The 12352-nt window shown below is 35.6% G+C and overlaps 1 protein-coding gene across 2 annotated transcripts; it reads left to right on the top strand.

Annotated features, from left to right (window-relative positions):
• The first annotated feature begins 1543 nt into the window (after positions 1-1543).
• Positions 1544-12313, top strand: LOC117340824. Of its 2 annotated transcripts, XM_033902601.1 has the most exons (11): positions 1544-2174; positions 2455-2607; positions 4519-4643; positions 5045-5387; positions 6151-6383; positions 6722-6882; positions 7204-7314; positions 10236-10612; positions 10993-11114; positions 11424-11601; positions 11869-12313. In XM_033902601.1, the coding sequence occupies exons 3-11, from the start codon at positions 4641-4643 to the stop codon at positions 12090-12092; spliced, it is 1752 nt and encodes a 583-aa protein (XP_033758492.1). In that variant the 5' UTR covers positions 1544-2174; positions 2455-2607; positions 4519-4640; the 3' UTR covers positions 12093-12313. The 2 variants fall into 2 exon arrangements, with proteins under 2 accessions (XP_033758492.1, XP_033758493.1); XM_033902602.1 differs by lacking the exons at positions 1544-2174; positions 2455-2607 and having other exon boundaries at positions 4465-4643.
• Positions 12314-12352: the final 39 nt, after the last annotated feature.

The raw sequence follows: 12352 nt of genomic DNA, 5'->3' as shown, positions 1-12352 counted from the left end.
TCCCCTTTCTTCGTTCTCTCTTCATAATCTATTTGATGCTCCCTTCTTTCTGGAGATGTTAAGCTAACACATGTTGCCTTCCTCGCTTCGCCATGTGGTTCCTACTTTCTGTCTTCAGCGCATGCGCAATCAGTACTTAATTCAACACGGAGACAGAAGGAAAAGGAATCTCTTTGGGACGCAATTAATTTCTTTTTAAAGATAAATAAGAAGATGAAAATTTCAGAGGGTTGTAATAATGTCAAGTGTGTAAATTGTATTCCTGAAGAAAAATACATACGCGCCTCTTCGTTTTTTTTAATTGATAAAAAATACTATCTGCCGCATGTGAAGCACCTTTAACAATCTAGATTAAATTCAAAACGAACAAGACACACTGAGAAATCACTTCAAATATACCCCCTTTTTATACAAATACCACAGACAATTTCTTTATAAGGAAATCGAAATAGATTTTAACTTGTAATACCAGCTAAACGTTTAGTCACCCGTTGTTCGAGGTAAAACTAAAATAAGAATAACAAAAACAAGTATTGAAAGAACGAACATTATTTAAAATATTTTCTTTATTGTATATTTGATTTTTGAATTCGCTTTGATAACTGTTTGTTTTGTCCGTTATGATACAATCAATTTGTTTTTTGTTAATACGCTTGTATTATTTTCATTTTACTGTCTTCAATTCAATACATATAGTACATTTAACACTAATGTCCCTCTTTGAGTGTATCGTCATCATTATCCAGTTCTTGACTACCGTTATGTAGGTTAAGGTTGGTACTTGTACAGTACCACACAGATCCATGGTATCCCGTCTGTGTTTGTATGATCCACCGGAACACTGTACCAAGTCCTCCAGACGTTACACAGGGACAGATATCAGGGAAAGGTGAGACTGAAAATGATATTGTAACACTGGTCACCACCTACGTATTCATCACCTACAAATATGTACTGAAGTAGGGACGTCAGGACGACGGCTAAACTGGACATAAATAGCCCTCTTTGGTACTTCACACGTCAATGTAAACTCGGTCCCAGGGACAGCGTTCTCAGACGACCCAGTCAGAGTTAGGGCATCTGAATAAAGCAATGCATACGTTGATGTGTTCTTTGTTAGGATATTGCTGTAATGTCTACAGACCCACACAGATCCATGGTCTCCCGGCTGTGGCTGTATGATCCACCGGAACACTGTACCAAGGCCTCCAGACGTTACACAGGAACAGATATCCGGTGTACAGGAAACAGCGGGACTGACTTCGGTGTTGTAACCTTGGTCACCACCTACTTGTACATCACCTATTGTAGTAGTGACGTTCGGACGGAGGTAAAATTGACAACATTAGCCTCATCTGGTACATCACACGTCAGTGTAAAGTCTGTCCAAGGGACAGCGTACTCAGACGTTGCGGTCAATGTAAAAGCATCTAAGGTAGCACACTACAGTAGGACAGCCTGGCCATGGGTGATTTTTTCGCTAAGCAAATAGCTCCTGTATTATGAAAAGATTTTTAAAAATGTACACTATAATTTACGATGGCCGATATCGGACTGGCAAAACAGTGTTACTAGTAGTACGTTTTTGTCAACGAAAAATGTACGTACATATTGTGTGTCAAATTTATCTACTGCTATAGTAGTAGATAAATTTGTACACAAAAAGTGTACGTACAAATCCTGTGTCAAAAACCTGTTACTAGTAACACATTTTTGACACGAAATTTGTACGTACATATTTTATGTACAAATTTATCTACTACTTCCAAATATCAATTAACATTCCTTTTATTCCTGATTGATTACCATGCGGCCGTATGTTGACTGCATCCGATAGGAATATGAGAAAACAATTAGCCTTTATCGCATTTGCACGAGGTAAACCAGACATATTTCGGTTTCGAGATCATACCTTGTTGCGGCGGCGAGAAGCTACAACATCAACTTCATCATGTGAGTATATTACCTTTTCTTTACATATTTGTATTGGCATGGTTATTATTACACCAATTTGTATCAGTTTTGTTGTAAATATTTGTTTCTTAAGTATACTAAACAATTTTTATCGTTTTATAACAGGGACTACATTCCAATAAGGAATTCAAATATACAGGATGATACGAAAATCTTCTTTCCTGTACCAGCTGACGGAGCTCTTACTTTGAATGACTTGCGTGAGTGTTTGTTAATAAGGACTGTTGATTACGCGATTATATAAATATATATGATTCGCGTTTATAATCTACTTCATTCATAAGGAATTAGCTGTTTCAGTGAATTAGTTCATGAGGTGAAGATGTTATTTTATGCTATTTATTCTTTCAATCATATTTCTGATTGGTTATATAACTTACGAACCTTCGAGAATTGACAACTATTTAACAATACCTAATGCATTAGCACGAGTTAACGTTCACTTCATTTTTTGTAGATTACCATCTATGCTTTTTACAGGTAGTGCATTTCCATCCATTACATCTCTGAGATATTTAGATTCAGAAGATGAAAGACAACATCATATTCTCTGCAGAGAAAACACATTTTTAGAACCAGTTGATGGGTGGAAGAAATCAGGACGTACCTATCTGGCCGTGTGTGGATCGATTGGTATGACATACTCTATTATCATATTAGCATATTAACGACGATATGAACGTGTCATAATACTAACCCTTTCTTAATGATCTCAAGATAGTAACCTTTATCTTTTAACGACAACAATGTATCACAATATATAATATCATAATATGATTCAGATATCAAGAATCATCTCTAACAATGAAATTCTTAACAGTCATTTGTACAATGAACCTGATTTCATGTTCTGTCATGTTTTGGATTTATTTTCTTTGATATAAGCATTGCTAGATGTTCAGTTAGTTAAAGGAAGATAATATAGTTATTTAATGAATTACACAGAAACAAACCATGAGGTACTTTAACCTTGTGTAGTTTTTCTTTTCCTGTTTGCATGTGTATTTTTGTCAGACTTTCCAGTGTCATTTTGAACAATTTACCGTACGGTTTGAATTGTGAAAAAGTAACGGTAGTAGTGTTTGGATTATAACGAGTATTACTTTTTCGTTTTGTTTTGATTACTTTTTAAATGCGTTTTATAAACAGCCGTGCTTCTTTTTAGCTGGTGGGAAAACCCACTGAAAGGCCTTGTGGGCAGGATAACTAAAAATGAAAGGGTCTGTATGTCTTCATAAGACAGGTCGCTATTATTTTGGAGGTTCGATTTTGTCCTCATCAACATGCTTATATATATGTGCAGAGCTGTGCTAAAAATAGTGTCCACATCACAATGCCGTTGGTATACGTATATACACACAGTCAGTGACACATACCGGGCTAGAGTCCGTCGTCTGCTAAACCAAGCACAGTTTTGCCCTATAGGTGGGACGCTGACAGGCTTCAAGGCTGAGAAAATACCAGCTATCCTAACCTCTACTGCTAATTTATGTGACAGGTCAACAGCCCAAACCTGGCTGGTGTAAGGAGGGTCAAAGATCTGTACAGTAATGTGCAAAATCATACCCCCATCATAATAACTGTTAATTGAAAGTGTGTTTACATTACCAAGCTGTGAACAAGTCATATCATTTATTACTATTCCTTTATTGATGTAAAATTAAAATATATATATTAGTAAAATTTGAATGTGTATTATGTCACAGAAAATAAAGATTTATGTGGCTCATATATTACACGTATTTCCATCTATGACCCATATATCGATGTTTGGCTGTCCTTTAGGCTTTGGGTATAAATTCATCACACATATAAGTACACATACTATCATGACTTCTCGTTGATGGGTTACAACCCATTCAACTTCTTCCATCCTGCTTTTCTTCAGAACATATCTAGGATCATTCCATCCTCCAAGATTGCTTGTTACTTTCCAGTATTTAGAATATCTATCTCCACACATGGATCTTGTCCATTTTACAATCATTGGTGGTAAAGTGACGTCACATATGGAGTCTGGAAACAATGGGGGGAATCAGAATCATGGAACTTAGACAGACGTCTGGTTTGATACACCGAAAAAAAGTAGATTGCTAGTACATGTATCAGTTTTGGTAGGAGCTCTTGTTAATGCATTTATAAAAAATAGACTTATATTATACATGGTTTTACACATTTCGGAATTGTTAAACAGAAAGTTTTGTTTCAATAAACGAAAATATCAAAACCAAATTGAATGCCATGGTGATTAATCACTAATTCAGATACGTATGTTTTAAAGACAAATTTTGTATGTGAAACACTGAACAAAAGCTCACAAGCTAAGCTATATTTTTTAACATTCATTTTTTGTTTTTGTGGGGTTTTTGTTTTTGTTTATCACTCAATCCTCAAAAACAATAACGTCTTTCCCCGACAAGATTAGGAAAAAATGAGCCTAGATGATACAAGGAACTATTTTCATCTTGATCTTTCTTAAATGTATTATAATCATGATATGAAAGTCCATCAGCTATGTGGCAATTGATCTCTTGTTTATTTCAGCGCAAGAGAGTTCAAGATATGGAGTATTTGAGTCATATAGACGACAGCTGACAGCACGGCCACAACCTCCGCATTCAACGGCACAGAAAGCACCTGTGAGATCTCGTGATTGCAGTACAACTATGGCAAGTTACTGTTACTTGCTACAGTAAACATATTATGGTTTTAGCAATTCCTTATATGAAGTCAGCTAAAAAGATGATAGCACCGCACTGTAGGATACCGATACATTAATATATGCCCAGTATTAACTACTTGTCACTGTAAAGATACAAGCTAAGAGCATATAGACACTATCCATGTAATTGTTTTTTCTCTCAAGGGGATACTCTTGATATCAACTGCCTTGCATTTCGCCTTCGCTATTGTTAGGTATTTACTAGTAACACTTACCGTACCAATACAGCAGTTGTGATACAGTTGAATTAAGCAAACTAAATATGCAGAGTCATAACTCAACTTTGACCAATCTTTTTGATATGAAAACAAAATACATGAAACTTCATTAAATTTTGCATCATTGCAGCTGACAGTCGGTCATGGACATTTCAAATCTGGCAGATTTACTAGGATTAGTGCAACTAGTTTGTCATCTTGTGGAGGGCTTGTTGTCGTCGGCCCCTTCTCAACTACAACAAATACATCTGAAGAAATCCGATTGGCTGCATATGAGAAGTTTTGCCGGCAGAACAGAATGTTTCGTAAAAAATATAAATCAAGCGATCAACTGTACTTGCTTTTCCCTGATGGTTCCCGTGTGGAAGGACTTCCAAATAGGAAGGATGCAAACTTTTCAATCATCGAATACAGAAATTTTGTTGACCCAACCAAGCGTTTCGACAGATTAAGACTGTACTTATGTGATAAAGGTAAGATTTTTCTAAATTCCATTGAAAGGTGGCAAATATTCCAATGCATGTAATATAAGTTAAACATTTGATCAGACATTGAAATTTTAAAAATTAGTGAAAGTTGTTAAAATAGACAAAATGACCTGCAGTATTAAAAGCATTCCGTCTGCTATAAGAGAAGTAATGTTAATGTTAACGAAACAAGTATAATTGTAATCCATTACGTAGACGATTTCATGAAAATTGACGTCTTACCAATGTCATACCGATCAAATAGCGTTGCTAAATGTCATACACACATACTCAAAACTTTGTCTGGCCTAATCTGTGATCATTGGTCGTGCAATTAACGTTAATTTTAATGCATGTTTTTGTTCTTTTTTAATAAAGACAAAATTAACCTTTTTTCATTATTTTTGGGCATGACAATGATTATTTGTATCATCAAATGAGTTGATGTATCAAATGATTATCTATCCAAGTGATAATAACACTTATTTTGGTAACTAACGCGTGAAAACAACTAATTAACATCTTATGAGCCCAGACCAAACTACACTATAACATGTTTTATACCATGCCTTTATTAACCTCAAAAATCATGGTGGTCTCTTTATCACAAATATTCAGACTTAACGTGTTAAATTTAATTAATATGTATGTCACAAATAAAGCAGCTTGGTTATGACATGGCAAGTATGTGTAAGTTATGTGATAATGTAATATTGTACAAAATTAGTTATCTACTTTCCAATAATTATTTGATTTCTTTTTATTACAGTCAACTTTGAATTGAGCCAACCCTTCACAATTTTAACAGATAGTTCATCAGACGAAAATCTGCCATCTTTATTGATGCCAACTCAAAAGAGGGATACACCTTCACCTGCTACATGTCAGAAAGAAGCCAATACAAGCTCTGATGACGACACATTACCGCTCGTTATCGAAGTCGTTTTTCATCACGAGTCTACTACAATCAGTGAAACATTTCCGAATAATACTCTGGGATCTGTAAGTAGCTAAAACTAGTTTATTTTTTATTACTTGGTTAAATTTTTGGATAAAATAAAAGCTCAGTGGTGTATTTAAGAGTAATATATAAGATTTCCTTATACCTATGTATGAATCGGTTATTATTAGTGTATTTGTAACCTTCCCCCTTAATATAGTACAATTGATTTAAATTAAATGTACATCGCTTCATCAAGCGGAGCAATATTTTAACATCAACATCCTGCGGACAAGTGAGGATGGGGATGGGGCACGGTGTTGGGCGCTGTCCTCCCCCCTTTCCCGTTTCATGCCGTTGACTGTTTATGATACATCCTGTTCATTGTTTCAATTTGAAGGTGTTGATTGCATATGTCGCGGGACTAGAGAATTTGCCAGTGTCGTCTACCGTTTTAAGGATCAAAGAGAGTGATGTCATCATCCAGGCCGAGAAACGTTTATTTGAGTTGACTGATTTATCATCAACAATTCACGTATGCGTCGAACAAAAAACAATGGGGTATGTAAAACAAAATAATCAGATGGATAATGTGCACTTTTACTCTAACTCGCCTCTCACCCCTGGACCAAAACTTTTTATATTTCATAAACGTACTCATTTTACCATACAGCTTCATATTGCATAGGCATGGGATCGAGGCATACCGTTTTGCAGTGCTTTTCATCGTAAGTTAACTATATATGTGTATGGGAGGAGGGGGCTTAAAATTACAAATATACAGTCGAAACTGTTTTCGTTATTTTAATATAGTGTGGTTCCGAATTGAGTTAATGATTCCTAGAAAATGAGGATCTAATAATTAAATGTTACTTTTTTTAGTACCGATGTGGAAGAAGTTTCCAATTCATTACCGATCCGAGCCAAATATGAAACTGAAAATGATGAAGATGTCGTCGCAGAGGGACTGGTGAGGCATACCCTAAGATTAATGTGAGTACAGCTTATAAATGACTCTTGTTTATAGTAAGAAATGGATTTTTCAGCAACGGAAGTCTATGGGTCTTCGAGCAGAAAACTATTCCCTATGTTGACTTTAACAGTTGGTTAGCCTTCGGCGATAAATCATGTCAGTATATGTACTTACTTGTGGAACTAATAACCGCATCCTAAAGAACAATCATACATCGGCTACAGGTGTCATATTTATTTATATCATCTAATACTTATTTTGATATAATATGCATTCAAAAATATTTTATTGAATTGTTTTGCACAGCTAGGTAATGTAAGCGCACTTTTGATTTACAGTAGCATGTAACACGTTACTGTACAAGTCCGCGTTCCTTCTCATACCCACCAGGTTTGGGCTGGTGACCTGTCATATAAATTTTGTGTAGTGATTAAGAGTCTCGGCCTATAAATTCACATGTCATAATTCTAGAGGGAGGATGTTGTTATAAACAAATAACAGATTACTCCCGACTGTTCACATATTAGTGGTTGATAGTGTGAAAACAAAGAAAGAGCTCAACCGCTCCAACACGTTATAATATATTGATAAATAAACAGAGATGTCCGAAGGACCAGGTGAGCATATGGCATATCTTTGCATCCAAAAATTGATACAAATGATGGGACTGACCCCCAGGCGCCAATGGGGCGGGGCCAAAAGGGATATATATGGCCATATGTCGTGCGTCGTCCGTCGTGCGTCGTCCGTTAACTTCTTTTAACTGAGAGTGTTGAAAGTCGCATTGAATGATTAGTTAGAAGGTCCTGACTAGATATTTGTATTCATTAAGTGAAAATAAATTCAAGATGGCTGCCATGATCGCCATCTTTGAAATTATGTTTTTCCTTATAACTCCAATAGTATTTGCTTCGTAGTAAGAAGACTGTCTAGGAATGTTCTAGTGATATTTCTGAACAAGAGATGTTGTTTCAAAAATTCATTGAATTTACAAGATGACCACCACAGCAATTATCACCTGATGAGCTATGGAAAAGTACTTTATTTTTTGTTTGTGAACAAGATATCTAATGACTGATACATCGTTAAGGGTTGATTTTCAATAACAAGGTCCAGATAGTGATGATAAAGAGACGAATTTAATTTGGGGTACGTATAATGAGTGGTTGATCTTTAATTAATTTAATTGTATGGTTTGTACCTGTCTGTATACACTGTATATATCTTCAGTGTGAACATTGCTGCTAGGGGTCCCAAATGGGGGAACTGGCAGCTTACTAGTTGGCTGCTAGCAGCATTATACGGGGTGTTGCCTCAATGCTGTGATATAGTACTCAGTTCTGTAGAACATTTCTTTGTTTAAGATAACTAGGCTTTTGGATTGTCTACTATCTGATACCAGTTAGTTTTGATGAGAAAACCTGTTAGCTTAATCTCCGCATGAAACCATAGTATTGCTAATTTAGGGTCACACAGGAATACAATAAAATTAATTACATAAAGGACAGCAGAGGTCTGGGAATGGAGCCCTATCTCCAGAGCTGCCCAGTTACCCAGTGTCTAGCTTTAAATCGCTGATAACTAGCTTTTGACAAATGTGTTTTGGGTGTTAAGTGTACCTTGTGTAAATATGGTAAATATCAGAAAACTTCTGATAATTTAAATCAAATTTGGAGAGAGTCTATAGGTTTCTAATTCATTAGTCATATACATATATATTATGTAGTGATACTGTGCAAGTGGAAAGCATGTCACATTGATACTATTTATGTCTTTACATTGCTCTATGTTGTGACTTGTGCAAATGAAAAGTAGGAATGATGATAGGACAACATCAACAGATATCTAGGATGATAATTGCATGCTGATAGGATATATTGCAAAATTAGGTCACTGTGACCTACTTTTTCTATGATTATTTTAGGGCAACAGAAATAGACATCTAGGAAGAGAACGGCATGCCGATTGCAAATATTATAAAATTAGGTCACTGTGACCTACTTTTCAATAATTATATCAGGGCAACAGGAATGGACATCTAGAATGAGAAACGTATTCCGATAACTAATATTGCAAATTAGGTCACTGTGACCTACTTTTTAAATAATAATGATAGGACAACATCCATTGATATCTAGGATGAGAAAGGCATGCCAATAGCAAATATTGCAAAATTAGGTCACGGAGACCTACTTTTTTCAATAATAATATTAGGGCAACAGAAATGGACATCTAGGACGAGAAAGGCATGCCGATAGCTAATATGGCAAAATTAGGTCACTGTGACCTTTATCAATAATTATATTAGGGCAACAGAAATGGACATCTAGGGATGATAAATGCATGCCGATAAGTGATATTGCAAAATTAGGTCACTGTTACCTACTTTTTCAATAATTATATTAGACAATTATTTTGTCTAGATTGCCCCAATAAGTTGACAATATACTGTAATGTCATTACTTCTTCAACTTAATATGTATATGTATATCGAAATATTCCAAACATGGCATTTGACATTTTGATGATGATGAAAATGATGCAAACAAAAACTTGATAAATTTTGTTGAAGCTTCCTGTGTATGATCAGCACCGGACACAGATGGATTTCTATTGTTTTTGAAATAACTACATCATTCAGGATATCCACCATTTTAGCCATCTCCAGAATCACATTCTCCAGAAATTTTAACCTTACATTCTTTGAGATAGACCCTTGGTAATATACTGCCCACCAGCTATGCCGCCATCAGCCTCTAGTTGGTTCGTAGGGGGATGTTAAAAAATGATATGAGGCTATAATTACAATAAGATATATTATGTATATTATAGATTCATTGACGTTTATCTTATATAAAACATCGCATATAACCAAATCTATTATTACAGGGGCGTCTTGATACATGTATATGCTTGTTTATTTGTTCACTTGTTACTACAGGGATAACGTATCGGAGCCTAAGGAAATTTTAAGACGATACCAGAGTGTCTTCCTACAAGGGCGGACATTAGATCTTACCTCGGATGAGGAGACGATAGAGGGAGAAACCACTCCGCTCTACATTAGAAGGGTTGAACTGTTCAAAGACGCGGTTGAAGAGCTGAAGTACCAAGAGAACATCAGATTGCCGTTGGAAATCAACTTCTGTGGAGAGGCGGCACAGGATCTGGGAGGTCCCAGAAGAGAATTTTTCGCATATATCAATCAATATGCGAAAGACAATCTCCTGGAAACATATCAGAACAATGTCAAGTTGCGTCATGTCAATGAAGAGGCTGTTGCAAGACAGCATTTCTTCTACGGAGGATTGTTGATAGGTCAGTATTCAGAAACGAAATATGCTTAATAATTTTTCATCAACCAGTGACTACCGGCAGAAATTTAGTAGTATATCATGGGTACATGTAGTTTGCACAAAACGATAAATTCTCGCATAATTAAAATTGATTACCTTTTACTCCCGCATTGGTAGCGATGGTTTTATCTTAAGTTAATTCCTTACACTTACTGAAATAACCTACGAAAATCAAAATTTACAGTATGGTGCTATCAGTGCTATTATTTACATTTGAATTTATTCTCGGTCGTAAGCTGGCATGCTTTATTTGTAACAGCCCATAGTCATATCTTCAATGCACCACGATGGACTTATGTGTTCACGGCAATGTAACCTAAAAAATAAATTTGCTTTGTCAAGGTCTCGGCATTATCGAAGGTGGAGAGAGACCCGAATTTCTTGACAGCGTCTTAAAATTCTCTGAAGAAACCGAAGCAAGGACGCATTTTGTGAAGGGACTCAAAAGAACGGGTATTTGGCAGGTATGTTATAGCCATTTATCTCTATGGTGAAGTGAGGTTATAATGGCAGAAAAATAGAGATTCTTATGAAACGCCACACATATCATAACTATTAATTGTCAGATTTTAAAATCCAAGGTTATATTATTGATCTTAACAATAATTATAAAAGTGTGACGAGCGATTATTTTTAAAGCAGTAATATTATTCCAAAAGCGTTTGAAAAAAATTTGAGACAATAATTGTTCAGATATTTATTATGTGTTACGTTTACCAGCGATTAATCCTATGTACACATATTTGAATTTGATTGATATTTCGATGTTTCAGCTTATGCAAAAACGGGGGACACTGAAATATCTTTTTCAACCAACACAGGAAGGACACATTGCTATCAATAAATTTATTCAAACATTTGAAGTGCGTTTTTCCGAACAAGGCTCAAATAAGAGGTCACTAGAGGAAGCAGCTTATCGAGCATTCGTGAAGTACGCAAGAGAAGTATATGGTATGTCTTCAATCTGATCATTTCTTTATTTATATGATCGACTGTAAGACTTTTCATTTGATTGTATCAAAGGTAATGCTTAAAATACGCGGACAAAAAATATTGAAATATCCTCAACGATACTTTTAATTGATAAACACATGCTCAATGCAGGATATTTGGTCATATTATTTTCCATATATCGTTACATAAAAAAAATAGCACAATTGACAAATTACAAAATCTAAACAATCCTCAGTTTAATCAAGTGTATGTCTAACATTTCAGCGGGAAGACGAGAAGGTATGACTTTAGAGAAAATTATGAAATTTGTATGCGGAGCTGAAAAGGAGCCTCTTCTGGGTTTCAGCATGAAACCAACAATTGAATTCTCTGCCGAAGGCGTTCTGCCGACTGCTGCTACGTGCATTTTCAGATTGTGTCTACCGTTGAACGCCAATGTTGACTTGTTTGACCTAGCATTCATGTCGGGTCATTTTGGTATGGTGTAGGCATATCTGTACATTACATCTGAGCTGATTTCAATGTCTTAGTGCACAGTCCTGACAGCGCACTGCTGGTACATGTAAGGCCTCTATAGAGAGGATCGTCTTACAACAGACTGAGTATTAGAATACGTTCTCAATCAAACCATTGTACTTTTCGAGATGATATTCCTCATATGTTTATAGTAATAGTATTACTGAATAAAAGTAATTCTAAATCCTAAACTTCTACGTGTATTTGTATTTATGGCATATCAATGAATGGT

Source organism: Pecten maximus, chromosome 13, assembly GCF_902652985.1.
Source record: "Pecten maximus chromosome 13, xPecMax1.1, whole genome shotgun sequence".
NCBI classification, from domain to species: Eukaryota; Metazoa; Mollusca; class Bivalvia; order Pectinida; family Pectinidae; genus Pecten; species Pecten maximus.
The sequence above is the reverse complement of the archived record's forward strand: the minus strand, read 5'-3'. Positions and strand labels throughout refer to the sequence as shown.